Below are 16,167 nucleotides of genomic sequence, written 5' to 3' on the forward strand. Positions count from 1 at the left end.
CATGCTAACAATATAAGCACATGAATATAAAGTACATGATAACAATACAAACACATGAATATAAAGTACATGGTAACAATATGAGCACATGAATATAAAGTACATGATAACAATACAAACACATGAATATAAAGTACATGATAATGTAAACACATGAATATAAAGTACATGATAGTACAAAACATGTGAATATAAAGTATATGCTAACAATGCAAACACATGAATATACAGTATATGCTAACAATTCAAACACATTAATATAAAGTACATGCTAACATTACAAACACATGAATGTAAAGTACATGCTAACAATACAGACACAAGAATATAAAGTACATGCTAACAATGCAAACACATGCATAAAAAGTACATAACAATACAAACACATGAATATAAAGTACATGCTAACAATGCAAACACATGAATATAAAGCACATGCTAACAATGCAAAGACATAAATATAAAGTACATGCTAAAATACAAACACATGAATATAAAATACATGCTAACAATACAAACACATGAATATAAAGTACATGATATCAATGCAAACACATGAATATAAAGAACATGCTAACAATACAAACACATGAATATAAAGTACATGCCAACAATACAAACACATGAAAATAAAATACATGATAACAATACAAGCACACAGTCATGAATATAAAGTGCATGCTAGCAATCCAAACACATGAATATAAAGTGCATGCTAACAATACAAACACATGAATATATAATGAATGCAATCAATACAAAACACATGAATGTAAAGTACACGCTAACAATACAAACACATGAATATAAAGTACATGATAACACAACCACATGAATATAAAGTACATGATAATATAAACACATGAATATAAAGTACGTGATAGTACAAACACATGAATATAAAGTACATGCTAACAATACAAACTCATGAATATGAAGTACATGCTAACAATGTAAGCACATGCATAAAAAGTACATGCTGACAATACAGACACATGAATATAAAGTACATGCTAATAATACAACGCATGAATCTAAAGTACATGGTAACAATACAAACACATGAATATAAAGTACATGATAATATAAACACATGAATATAAAGTACATGATAGTACAAACACATAAATATAAAGTACATGCTAACAGTGCAAACACATGCATAAAAAGTACATGCTAACAATACAAACACATGAATATAAAGTACATGCTAACAATGCAAACACATGAATATAAAGTATATGCTAACAATGCAAACACGTGAATATAAAGTGCATGCTAACAATACAAACACATGAATGTAAGTACATGATAATACAAACAAAAACACATGAATGTAAAGTACATGCTAACAATGCAAACGCATGAATATAAAGTGCATGCTAACAATATAAACACATGACTATAAAGTACATGCTAACAATACAAACACATGAATATAAAGTACATGCTAACAATGCAAACACATGCATAAAAAGTACATGTTAACAATACAAACACGTGAATGTAAAGTACATGCTAACAATGCAAACACATGAATATAAAGTTCATGCTAACAATACAAACACTTGAATATAAAGTACATTCTAACAGTACAATCACATGAACATAAAGTACATGATAATACAAACACAAACACATTAATATACAGTACATGATAACAATACAAACTCATGAATATAAAGTACATGCTAACAATACAAACACATGAATATAAAGTACATGCTAATAATACAAATACTCGCAGATATTTCTGTAGTGTAGAAATGTCAGTGCTATTTGTCTCTAACACTGTGTAGTTTGAATTTGATGGCCTCTGTAAGGAAGAGAAGCTCTTGCAATTATTTTTTTTTAATAAAACACAGCAATGCAGCAAATTATATAGATGAATTAAGTAAAGTATGTTAGGATATAATTAAAATGTAAAGTCGTCAAAAGGCGAATAGTATTGGTAATAGTCATTCTAGATGTAACCCAGTATGTACTTGCTATTGTAACTTCTGTGCCTGGTCTGTATTTCATTGGTTAGTCAGGATCCTGGATGATAAACTTTTTATTTCTGGTGCCAAACCAGGAGATACAAGGATGATTCTATGGCAGATTTCCTATGTTCCTTTGATGCATTCTCCTTAGTTTCTCTTCATGGATATTTTTAGTGCATGATGTAACACAAAAACACTAAGCGGCAGAATAATTTTTTTTTTGTGCAGGAAACAATGCCTGCTACATGTCCTCTGTGGGGGACATTGCCCCCCTTTACATATCATTCTCTCTGCCTCTCTGTCTGTCTCTCTCTCTCTGTCATGAGTCACAGGTGACTCCTAGTATGACCCTGTTGACAGCCACTGCTACCTGTGGAGTTTGCAAAGCAAAGGGGGGGGGGGCAGAAGTAGTTTGGAATGTGGAAGGAAACTGGAGCACCCAGAGAAAACTCAGATGAACATGAGGAAGATATGCAGATTCTTAGAACTTACCAGAGAAACAGTAATAGCATTATGGTGATGATGTCCCTGACCCCCCCCCCCACCCATTGACTTACTAATGTTGATTCACTTATGAACTGGCATGCTTTCATACTTATGTCTAATGCATTATTTTGGCATTTAGTGTGATTAATATGATTGCAATGTTGCTAAATGACATGACCAGTGTCAGCGATTTAGTGAATGAGCAAGCCTGACATGTGGATCTCTTGCTGGCTCTGTCATTTAATATTACTGATTTTCCACAGTGTGTGTGGTTTGAATAATTTAATAAATTAGTGTAATGTATGATGGAAGTCTTGACTTAAACAAGTTGTAACGAAATGTGGGTTGGTCCCCCATATTATGTATATTTAACGTAAATGACAGCAAGCACTGCTACTCTGATTTTTAATTCAATTGTGATTTCATTGGCATTTCGTGAAATATTGGAATGTGTGAATGTAATTATATTTGGATATTATTTTAACCATTGTTTCATTTTCTATAGCAATATCCTGGGCCAAGTCTTGATAATGAAGACTTCAATATTCCTCCAATTACACCCCCTACCTTACCAGAACACCCCCATCTTGTACACCTATCTGATGTAGATTCTGGCTACCACCCTCTGTGCCACCAGATGAGCCCGAATGGCCTACTTCCATTCCATCCACAAAACATGGACCTTCCCTCTATCACAGTCTCCAACATATTAAGCCAAGATGGGACGTTGCTTCCAAATTCTCTTTCTGTGGTATGCTTTTTGTTACTTTTTATTTTCAATTTTGGTTTGACACAAAATAATTGTTTACAGAACACAAGCATGTTAATATTATTATTCTGCTTAAAAATCATTCTTGAAGTACTGATGATATGTAGAATTGATTGATTGTGTATTTTGGACAGTGTCCTGGTTTTGTTTTGGTAAGCACATATTTTGTTAGTAAATGTGTTTGGGTATGCGCAATGCAAAGTCTAACAATGGATGAAGTACTTTGGTCATCAGGCCAAAGCCTGAGTAACAAAACAAAACCAAGAATGCACAAACATTATTTATGCTATTATGCAGTTGCATTATTTTTAAAAGAAATGTTTTTTTTTTTCATATAATGAGGTCATATTTTTGAATTTCATTTCTCTTTCATGTTCTGTCACTAAGGAGACTATTTGGAAATGGCTTAGTAATGAGCTATGCATATACTTAGGCTTTTTTCTGATCCGGGTTGCTCTTTACATTGTTTAAAAGTAGGAAACGTGAATATTGTCAAGTTAATGTTGAAGTGACAAAAGTTAATCAATATTCAAATCTGCCAGATTCTGTTTATTAGTGTTGGGCTTTTGACTGTCCCTAGTGACATTTTGTGAGAAAGTGTTAAGGGAGGCAGTTTCTCATGAGCTTAATGTTGTTAACAAACAGTGCACACTCCTTGGTCATTGATAAGCTCTGACCACGTATCATCTCTATTTTACTGCCAGTCGTATAATAGAGAGTCACGATGCAGACATTAATTTTCTTGTATTTATGTCTTGATAGTACACTGTCCATCTCCAGTAATGTATGACACAGGTGTGTGGACTTATGAGTGTGTGTGTGTGAGTGTGTGTGTGTGTGTGTGTGTGTGTGTGTGTGTGTGTGTGTGTGTGTGTGTGTGTCTGGGAGCATCATCAAAATTATACATTTTTGTTGCAAACTGTTGAGTGACAGATTGTCAGGGTGACGTTTTAACAAATTTGTTGTTTTAATACCTTGCTAACTGAATGGCAAGGAGAAAATAGCAGACATTTTTTTTCTGACAGACACATTAAAATAAATTAAGTTCAGCTATCAGTCTTGTGGACATGGTGAATGATGGATTTACACTACATACACTAATGGGTACAGTCATGCTTTAGAATATTAAACAGGGCTCACTGTTTTACTGGTTTTAGAATATCATGTATACATAACTTTTAGTTTAAAAATAAAAATACTGTATTGTTGACAAGCTAGCATTGACCCAAAACATTGCAGCCACTAGACAAAGCTTTCTGTTTCACTGTCTTATGCTTTCTGACAGCCAACTTTCAGTCCATCATATCTCTCATCTTTTGGATCATCTTCCTGTATGACACATTGTCAAGAATGTTGCATCAGTCAGGTTGTGGCCCTGATTTGCAAGTATGTTATGGCAGTATTTTCTTTGTATGAAACTGTATTACTCTCCATCTACAGATACATACTGGCATATATGCCTTAGCATCAGTTAGACTATGTTACTCTCTATCTGTGACAACACTGGTATACAGATAGACCTACCGTCACAAAAATGTTTTCCATCTCCTTTGCTGCTTTAGAAATGAGGCTTAAAGTCCATCCATTATTTGATAACGCAGTTTGTTTACATGTTCACGGGAACTCCAGAGCCTGTACCAGTAGCTAACCAGCTCAGAATGCTGAAACCTGTTCTATATAGTGCTGGTGTGCTGCATAACCCACAGCTGCATTCACAGACACAGTGCATGCACATCTACTGCCAATTTGGAGAGCACCACTTCACCTACTTTGTATCTTTGGGAGGAGCGAGGAAATTAGAGGACCCACAAAAAGCCCACACAAACACTTGGAGGACATGCAACAATTGCACAGTGCTGCCAGTGTGATGACTTTTGACTCTTGAGTTGAGAGATGTACCTTGATGACTTATGTGTATGAGACATGAAGGTGAATGACAGTGGGAATCAATCAGAGTACAACAGCTACAGTTATGTTGGTAGGTGGCAACTGACATAAATCTTAGGGACATTTAAGAGGCAGCAACACATCTGATCTTGAGTCTGTAGTAAATGACATAGTAAAGTGACTTTAGCATTATTACTGGCCAGAGGTGGGGAGCATAACAACAAAGAAAGTTCTGCAGTGACATATTGGAAGCTGCAGTCATAAAGCAGAACCGTGTCTAGAGTAGGGCGAAGAGGCAGCCATCCTATGGTCAAGGTGTTATGGGGCATGATTGGCAGTCCCATTTTTTATTTTAATTTAATGCTCCTCACAGAAATGTGAAGACAGGAGCAGAGATGGAGGGCTTTAGGACCTAGTGCTCTCAAGCACTAGACTGGAGAGTGTATACTTTTTTTTGTTCTTGTTGTTGTTCTCATGTTTGAGGGTGTTAGAGAACTGGCACTCCTCCATAGGAGAGAAGGAAAGAATACCAGATTTAAGAGTGGTCTTTTTTGTTTGCTCTCACGCAAAGTATAAGGGTATGAGGGGGATAAGGTATTAGGACCTGGCACTTCAACTCCTAGAAGAAGGGGGCATTTTTTGTTGGCATGGGAGATAGGGCAATAAAACCATGCACTTTTCCAGAGTGCCAGATTTTTTTTTACTCCTCAACCTAGCTTTGAGGGGTGCCATACTGGATCAGTAGGAGCCACCAAATGAGAAAGCTGCTGCTCTGTCTTAAAATGTTGACAACGTTTTGTGTTACTCTTTTGCCTCCAAAGTTATATTGTTATATTTTTGTTATATTATAGTTGGAGGTGACAGCAAACAGTAAGGCACAGTACAGCAGGCTTGAATGCCAAGCAGAATATTATGGGAAGTGTACTGGACAATAAAGCAGCATGTATAGTATTTCTGTTTGTGTAATTTCACTTTTACATAAAAGTAGTGATAAATACAAATGCAGAGGAATATAAGAACACAGAAACAATGCTAAGCTAGAGCTGACAAGGACTATAATATGCCTAGCCATATTCGCATTTAAGTAGATAGACTTAAAATCTTTTACCCCCCTCCATTTCAAGCATTTAGAGGTGCAAACCTCCCAAATCATTCCTGGCATAAGTTGCATATTCCCATCTAATTGTCAAGAATACGCGTAAAGGTAGTCAAAGTACTACTTTGCCTGACCAGTAGTGATAACTTACAGAGCCATAGCTGGCTCATTTCATGCGCGGTGAGGGACCTATCCCTCCACTGAGTCTTGTGTATTTGTTGGTGTAGATTTAGGTCCCTAGTGTGGGTGTTTGCAAAGTGACTAGTTTTGCAAAGAAACAGGAGGTCATATAGCATAAAGTCTCTCATAGTTCAGAAAGCAAGACACAGGTCACCTCAGAGCAGCCTGTAAGCTATGGAGTATAATAAGAGTTGTATAATCTGTCAGAATACATGAAAAATGTAATGCCTTAAGGTGTCTTTCAGGCCTTTCTAGTTGACCATCAATATGATTTGATTCATACATACCAAAGGGGTCATTTTTTTGATTGATGAATCTGACGAGGGAGGAGTACAATAGCAGGATAATTTCTTTGAATCTTGAAGATATTCCACTGTAAGTTAATAGGGCCAGATATAAGGATTTCCTAACTATGGTGGAAACATGATGATCAGAAGAGAGAGCTGTCTCCGTAAGTACCAAGGTCTGTCATAACCATGTCAGCTTGAAGAGGACTACTATTTATAACATATGAGGTGGGAACAACTTTTTTTCCAAATACTGCTGTGCTTCTCTTTTTTGCATTTAACTTGAGACTGTTTTCAGTACATTAGGCATGTGCATATTCCTTGCTTGAGTTGTTCAGTGTCAGTAAATTAATGGATAACAGTATCCAGGGTGTGTAATCTTGCAAAAAAATTATTTTCATATAGAGCTAGAGCATGGTCAAATGGGACCGTAGGCAGGGTAATGATTGAGTCCTTCACACCGCCCCCATCCCCCCACAAGCACCACCATACCAATATTCCAGTATTTGGATGTCTCTCCTTAAAGCACTGTTCAATCAGTGAGCATACTATTTATTTTTCTTCTTCCCTTGCCTTTTCAGTAATCACAGAGGTTTAGATTTAATTTAAAACTGTTAAGTAATATTTCAATAAAGATGTTTTAAAAAAAATAAAAAAAATAATTAAAAACTATTTCATGTTATACAGCAACAACACTGACAGACATTTGCTAAATAAAACAAAGCAATATCATACTGAAAACAGACTTAGCATGATCAACAGAAAACTTCCCTTCCCTTGAAATGCACATGTATCGAAAAGTCATCTGGCAGCCCGTTAAGCTGCAAGATATTTTTCTGGGATTCATAATCAAACAGCATTTAGTGAAACACTGATTAGCATCTATGTGAAGATGACAGGAATTTAAAAGACAAATGTGCAACAGCGTGGTACAGCCCACTAGATGCAATTGTCCCTTTTCAGGGGGAGCCCAGGAGCACTGTTTTGTGAAGTCATGTAGTCAGAGTCAAACAATAGACAAATGAGGACTAAAGGAATCAATGTCTGCATTAAAGAAGCATCTCATGCCCTTACTTATCTGCAGCAAACTGCAGACAGTAGCCCAACATAGTGTGTTTCACACCCATGTGCCTGCAAAATAGCAAGGTTAATTAAAATGTATTCACAGTTAAAATATTAACAGTAAACTTGTAGACTTCATGCTGACTAGTTTATTCACAGACAAATAATAAACACACTGCCAACAATAAACAAAGCAAGGAAACAAAGTTTTACACCCAAACAACATGGGTTCCTGTTTACTACAATCATTTCCTTCCTATGCACTGTAATTACTATGGGCTGGAGGAAACAGTTATCAACACACACACACACACACACACACACACGCACACACGCGCACGCACACACACACACACACACACACACACACACACACACACACACACACACACAGGCACTTGCATGACTGTACACCTCAGATATCTGCTTGAGAACAAGTGAATGAATACATTTGTAAATAATGGGCCAGAAATGTGTCTCGAGTCCTGCTGTCAAAGCCACACATTGGAACCCATTGCAATTCCCTCAGCTTTCTCAACTTCTTAGCTCAAATCAGAGGCAAAGACCTAAAAAATAATGAACAGATTTTAAATGTTTCTCTTATATGTGTAGGAATTTACAAGGATGAATAGCTTTGCATTAACAAGCATTTGCTGTTGGATACAAAGCATGAGAAATCATGTCTGTCATTTAATGACTGTAATCCACAACAGTTTTCTGGAAAAGCACACATTTTACAAGTAATGGGCAAAAATACATCTCAGTTTTTTTGCTCAAAGATTCTGGACAAAGCCAAAACTAATGAGAAGACAAAGACTCACATTTTAAACACTTAAACAGGTTAACTCACCATCCAAAGTGTCCCTTTAGAGATGTCCAAGGAGCACTGTCTTAGTGACTTTCTCAAAGGCACGCAATAGGCCAATGGATGTAATAGTATACCAGCCCTCCAATTTTGACTACAGGAAGCAATTTGTTAACAGCTCAGACTCTTAAGTGCTCTGCTTAACTTGAAATCCATTTTCTGAACAACAGCTATGAAACTCTAACGACATGCATTATTGTTATCATCAGTGATTTGTCAGAAAATGAAGAAGTTAAGAAAGGTTTGGCAGTTAGTGCAGTGGCTTAAAACTTTACCTCTTAGTAAACTACTTCCTGTTGTCAGGGGTACAGGGTTTAACTTGTTCTAGCTCCATTTGCTGACTGAGCAAGTCACTTAACCTGACAGGAACCTGGCTAAAAAAGGGCTTGGACTTGGTGAATGAAAAAAAAGATAGAACATATGAATTTTTGAAACTATGACATTGTAATGACTGGTATTTCTAACTGATTGTAATCCCCAGTGATTTACCTGAAAAGGTAACTGGTGCTTGGGTTGGGAGGGTGGCCTAATGGTTAAGGTGTTTACCTTGCAAACACAAGGTGCAGGATTTGAGTCTCACAAGGGGTAATTGGCTAGGCTTAAAATGGCTCGCAAGGGCAGTTAGCTTAGTACTAATCTATGAACCTTGTGTTATCTGTATGTAATCCATCCTAGAGGGCAACTGTGGGCTTGTAATCAATCCTGGAGGTCAGTGGTCTTGCAATCTCTCATGGTTGGCAGTTTTCTGTGGGCTTGTAAGCCACCATCCATCAAACACACACACACACACACACACACACACACACACACACACACACACACACACACACACACACACACAGCCTAAAACTCCCAAGACAAGAAAGATTGAAAACCAGCTGAAAGAATGGTCACTTCTAAGCAAAAATCAAAACTTCTTTTTCAGCATCTAATCTCAAACAAATCTCCTGATGCTGAAAAAGAAAGGTTCCTCCTGAAAAAACAAGTGTATCTGATGCATTTAACAAAGGTGTTTGTGATACTTTCAACCAAATCAAATCTAGACTTCTAAAACAGCATAGAGGCTGATGCTAAGAGAAAGCAGGATGATGAAGAAAGAGGCATTCTCAAGGAGCAGTTGAGCAGGTAACTTAAGGTCAGGCTGGGGCCCCTAGACCCTGCAGCATCTGCCTTGTTCATCTTGTGCTAGATACAGCCTTGCTTCCATAAATGTGGTCTTCTTTGATTGTGGGAGACCAAGTAAAAGAGACACAGTGGGGGAAGAAGAACCCATAATCGGATGATAAGGGTGAGGCAAGTATGAGCTAATGTATGAGGATGCAGTACATTACAGAGAGAGTAATAATTCTATAAAAATGCATCATCTCACAGGACAACTAGCAGTGCAAAGGCTGATGGATTTAAAAGGTCAAACGGAAGTGAAGAGGAAAAAAAGAGAGACAGAAAATAAGACATGAGCTAGCTGTTTTGTAAGCTCCAACTACAAATTATATGGACTTATTAGGCCTATAACTCTTTCCAATGACTCATTTCCATGACATGTCTAATGTGGGAATATAGTTTAAGTATATTGAAAAAAAAAGTGCTTTGCTTTTTTCTTTAATATGAGTGACAATGATCAGTGATTTTGCAAAGCCTACTTACATCTGCATTTCTGGTTAATATACTGTAAGTATACTTTATAAATGTACACCGAGCCGCACTTTGCCAATAAAGTATGCTAGAGTATTATTTATTTATTTATTCACTTAAATACTTATTCATACATGCAATCGTGCATTCATTCTGTTTTTTTGTTTTTCCTGTAGATATATATGTACATAATAGACTAGCACTGAGTTATAAATAGGACTAAAAAGACTGATAAAGAATATAGTCAGTAATATAAAAATTAAAGTGTAGTTTGTTTATAAGCAATTTCTTGTAAATGCATGCAGCTGTATCATATGAGTTGTACTAAAAGTGATAGTAATCATCAATATTTGAACACTAGAAGTTGTCACATGATTTTTACAGGAGTAATGTATCAAAGGGTCAGAGTAAAGTTTTGCGTGAAGAAAAGATGGGCCGGTTCTTAATGGTAGAGACAACTGGTTACAGCTGTACCTAAGAAAATGTTATGTATGCTGTCAACAGATTGTTTTTATTAGTCTTGTCAATTTTATGGAAGAACTGTTTGATTATCTTAACTCTTCAAAGAAAAGTAGCAGGAAGGCATCTACCTAAGGTCTGGTGGTGGAGAATGGATGAGTAGTCAGTTGGCAGGTGTGACTAGTGTGTACCTAATTTTATTTTCTAAGACCACCAAGTTTAATTTATTTAGGATAGTGCAGTGAAAGGAATGGGGTTAATGAATGGATGCAGATATTTTATTGTTTGTGGCTATAACTAAGTTTGAGAAATTTATTTTCAATCTCATCTGTAGCCATACTTTGTTTCTGAAGTAGAAAACTGTCAGCTAGCCTCTTTTTGTGGTTGAGTGTAGCTTTAGGCTTATCTGACATAGCACTCCTGCTTTTTTTATAAATTTCTTTTATTTTCTTATGTTGTTCAAGGGATAATATGTTGTAGATCGTAATTCCAATGAGCTTTCAGTGTGTCACAGTTTCATTTTTAGCAGTTGTTCATTTTAAGTTAGCATTGTTTAAAGGTAAAGTTGATATGTGAGTTGTTGGTTGCCAAAGTAAATTATTTTAGTTTAATGGATTTCACTCCTGGGGCTTGTTGAGAGATGTTTGAAGCTTTGTTCCAAGTTTTTGATCGTTGATAACACTGTGTGCTAGCATGGATTTGTATCTATATTGAAATAAGGTGACTCCATTCATATGATTATGCATCTTGTTAGTGAATACAGAGAAAATAAATAATCCTGTTATTGATCCCTGAGGTTTACTGGTGGTAAGAGCTGGACAGTATGTTTATATTTCAATTGTTTGAATTTTGTTGTAGAGGTAAGATTTTAACCAGTTTAAGACTCTTATATAACTGCTGAGCAATTATAGTCTGTCTAGGAGTATGTGAAGATTTACTGTGTTAAAACCTTTAGAAAAGAAGTTTAAAAATAAATCTGCTATACTCTACCCAATATCATTGGTTGTACTGACTTGTTGCAAAGTTCATTCAGACCAGAATAGGTGGTGGCATGCCATGCAGGTGTATTTAAGTTGTTTTATTGCATGAATGATGTTAGTAAATTATGAGTAATATATTCCAGTATTTTGGATAAAGGATTTATCCTACTTATTGGCTTATAGTTTTTGATCTTTTGGTTTTTGATCCCATGAAGAATGGAAGAGTTTAGATTACTTCCAGGAGGTAGGGAAATATAATTCTATTAGACTGCTGTTTATATAATTATGAGTGTGTATAGCATCCACTATCAGAACATAAACATAAATTGCAAGGATACTGGAAGAGTCAAACTTATTGAATCATGAACCCAGAAAAAAATGGAATGCAGTCACTTTAAATATTGTGAGTTATAGTAGGCAAACTCATTTACTGTCCCACGTGGAAGACTTCACCCCAAAACCATCATTACTTATTTATATTCTTGTTGCATGATTGCCCAACATCATGAAAAAGACAAATGAACAATAAGCGTAAAACATTGCTTGTACAACTGCAGTCTTGTTGTACAGCTGATACATATGCAAAATATTCTGGAAGTCAAAGCTTTAATGAGTTTGACTCATCTAATAACCTTGATTAGAGTCTGTATCTAATTACTCATAGCTTTTCTGTTGGTATGTGATGTATGAAATGTGTTGTTTAAGTAAAAAAGAAGTAATGCTTTCCTTTAATACTGAACTCTTATCTCTTAACTTTGAGAGTAGATTCTCTATGGTCGAAGTCTGACTGCTTGGAAATGCAAAAAAGGGTTATTTGCATGCTGAGTGTTGTCAGAATGGTGGCATGTGTTAGGATGTTGAACAATAAATTGCTTATCTACAAATTCAGAGAAGCTTGCAAATTTGTTGGTAGTTTTTGAACAGTCACTTCCCTTTTCTCTATGCGATATAGAATGTGCATTCAATTAAATTTCTCCAAAGGGCAAATTTGCAGGCAGCTGTCTTATGAAACATTTGGAATTGCAGTATTTGAAAAAATAAGAAAACAAATTCCTTCATGGAAGGAAACAATTCAGATTAATGTTTGCATTTTTAAGAAGCTGGTAGCATTATTGATTCCACAAAATTTAAGTTTTGTTTTAATGAATAGATGGAACTATTTTCAACCCTGAAAAAAAATCACATAATTGTTTCACTTTGTGAGTACTGGGAGGTAGACTTACACCTGCGAATCAGACTATTTGTAGTCTGTTGTGCATTCTTAAACTGTATTTCCATTCAAAATGGGATTGTTTCTGTAGAAAAGGAATACCGTTGCCATCATTTCAATAAATTATTAGAAATGAAAGAAAAAAATTCATTATTTAGTTACATATCTTATAACAGCTATCCTAACCTACATAATGATATGACTGAGCAGTGATATTAAAAGAGAAAAATGAGAATTATGCATGGTTCCTACTTTATAATGTACTGACCCACGTTAAAGCGGTTTTAATGAAACACTGCTATATATTAAACTGAATGTGAGGGAAGTGTTTCTTTTTACTCAGTCCTAAGAGAAAGACTGAAACACATGTTGGTCAAATAACCCGTTCAAGGTTCCACATTAAAATCACATTAAAATCTACTTACACTGAGCTATTCTTTGTATCAACATTCAAATCAGTGTTTGCCTGCTTCATAGCATGGGATCTTTAAATTACTAGACACAGTACAGCGGTAATTCTTAATGGTAATATTAACCTTACTTGTGAGCTGCCAGTGAAATGAGTAATGGTACTGTGGCATTCAGTGCAGCAGTGTTTGCTTTTAGTAATAGCACTTTACAATTTTGTATTATAATCAGATTCAGCAGGACAAACATGTCTTAATGTGCTTAGTGAATGCTGTTATAGATGGAAATTGCATTTGTTCAATGAATGAATTAAAAGTATACAATGGAGGACTACAGTGATGCATAAATGGCTAATCTAAAGTTCAACAGAATAGAAAGAATAAATGCTGTACTGGTCTAGTAACAGAAAACAAAAAAAAACTACAGCACAGAGGTGATGTAATAACTTTTTATTGGCCCAAAGTAGGTTATAGAATAACTTGAGCGTCTTTTATAATTCTTCCTTTTTAGTCTGAGTAATTTTAAAAGGTATATTGCTAAAATACAAGGTATTGTATTACCTCTGTATTCCAGTGTTTTTGGGTAACCTGAAGTTTAGGAAACTAGGTCTCTGGTGTACTGAAAGTAACAGTTCATTACTTGAGACTCTGCTTAAAAGTTATTTATATTTATCTGTCTATTGATATGTATGTATGTATGTAGCTACATAATTTGTACAATACAAGGAATAAAAACAATGGATTTTTTGCTGAACTTTGTCTGACAGACCATCATACATGACATTATTCAGCCTTTCTGTTGCATTTTATCCAGATATGGAAAGGTAACTCATTGCAACTTTATGGGATAAGAGTTTTAAAATTCCCTTGCTGTTGTTTGCAGTGAATGTCAGCATATGATGCTTTTTTGTTTCTGTTGGAGTTGTCCTTGTTAACATGTTAAAGAGCACTGAAGGTTTAAGTAACAATGCATGCTTTAAATAATTTCACTGCATGCTCCAAAAAGTTTAAATGTATTTATTAAAATACAAAGTTACTACTTAAATGACATTGTGTCCATGTATGCTGATGTGTTCTCTTATATGTTTATTGGCTGGTTAATTTGTTTATTTATGTTCACAGGGTCCAACCATTAGATAGTGCTGTGATCTAAAGGGAAGGGAATGCAAAAGTTGTTGAAACAGAGTAATGCTAACATGACTGTGAAGTAGAAGCACATATTGTGAGAACAAAGGGACTAAACAAAGTTTTGAGTGCTTAGCTCAGCAAAAAGTCACGTGACTAGTGTACTTCAACAGAAAACCAATTTGTCTAACACAAAAGAGATGTGTAATGCGTAACAAAAAGCCGCGACAAGCCTGGCAACAAATGACCTTGAGCACATGTGGGTTTTGTTTGGCAGGGAAATATGTAGTTGTACTCAAGCTAAGTACCTTCATTGAAGGTTGTGCATCAGGGCTGGCAACTCAGTACGTAAAAATCTACTGCTAATCATTAGCGGACCGGAGTTCCGCTGTGGCGACCCCTAACCGGGAAAAGCCAAAAGACACAACAACAACAACAACAACAACTCAAGCTAATTACAGTATCCACACCACTGAAAGAATCCTTCTATGATGGAGTCGAGAGTGGCAAATGGTAAGAATTTGGGGTACAAAGGATATCAGCAAGAAAGACAAAATGAAGAACAAGACAGATGTGAGAAGAAAAGCCAAGGAAATACATAGGACACTGGGCTAATGAGAAGCAAACAACAGCATAGATGTGGCAATCTATACAGTCCAAAGCCGTACCATTCAACACATTATTGGGAGCACAGAGGTGAATTTCAGAAGACTGGAAAATAACTTTTATAGTGCCAGTGAACAAAAACAATGGGGGCATTCACTACTTTGTGCAGAGTAAAGGTATCAAATTCCTGTCACACCGCATAAAAGTAGTAAAGATGGCGACTGATAAATGTGTGCACAGAACAGTAAAAAATAAGATGGAAGATGAGCAGTTCAGAATAAGATAAGGATGCAGCACAGCTGATTCAGTGTTTGTGTTGAGGTAGATAGTTGGCGGGAAGATGAAAATGGGAAAAGAAGCAATCAGGCTATTCCTTAACTTGAATAAAGCATATGACAGGGTCTCAAGAAAGATGATCTGGACTGTCACGTGATGGTTCAAACCTCTTGAAACATTGGTAGAATCAGTGCAGCCTATGTACAGGGACCCAATGATACAAGTACTAACAGTGTTCAGACTCAGAGAGGGGTTCCCAGTGGGAGTGGGTGTGCATCAGGGTTCTGCATGCGCAAACAGTTCAAAGGGAAAAGATCAACAAAGCTACTGTATGCAGATGATGTGACATCTGAAGTGCAGAACTGAAGGCACAATGGATATACCTGAGTACAGGCAGCACATTGGCAATGACAGCAAAAGGGAAAAAACAAAGAATCTTAAATTTAAATATAATAGAAAACAGTGGAATGAGTTAACAGCTTCAAGTGTACAGGAGGTGTAGTTGAGAAGAAGGAAAGTCTGAATCAGGAGGTAAAGGCAAGAATCAGAGGTGCTGCAGTAAAGAAGATGGCAAATAAGGTGTACAAAACAGTAGTGTGGCTAGTGCTTCTGTACTGCACAGAAACCTGCTCAGTAAAGCCAAAGCCGAGGATGCTTGAGGTGCTGAAAATGAAGTTCTTGAGAAGGGTACTACGATACATATTGTGGGACAGATTAAAAAATGAGGACATCAAGGCATAAGACAAAGTTATTGTAGCTGCAGAGAAGCTCAAGTACAAATTATGATTGTTCAGTCACATGTGCAGGAAAGCAGAAGATGGTTTAGGAAAGCGGATTTGGGAGAGACAAGACTAAGGT

At 36.1% G+C, this 16,167-nt stretch overlaps 1 protein-coding gene across 5 annotated transcripts in view; it reads left to right on the forward strand.

Moving 5' to 3' along the window:
* Nucleotides 1–16,167, forward strand: part of TOX (thymocyte selection associated high mobility group box) — an 831,700-nt gene that overhangs the window by 440,022 nt on the left and 375,511 nt on the right. For all 5 annotated transcript variants that reach the window (XM_044065484.1, XM_044065480.1, XM_044065481.1 and 2 more), the window contains exon 3: nt 2,974–3,219. In XM_044065484.1, the coding sequence (XP_043921419.1) occupies nt 2,974–3,219 (246 nt within the window). The remainder of the gene's footprint in view (nt 1–2,973; nt 3,220–16,167) is intronic.

This window comes from Protopterus annectens, chromosome 3.part0, assembly GCF_019279795.1.
Source record: "Protopterus annectens isolate FY-2018-M chromosome 3.part0, PAN1.0, whole genome shotgun sequence".
NCBI lineage: Eukaryota > Metazoa > Chordata > Ceratodontiformes > Protopteridae > Protopterus > Protopterus annectens.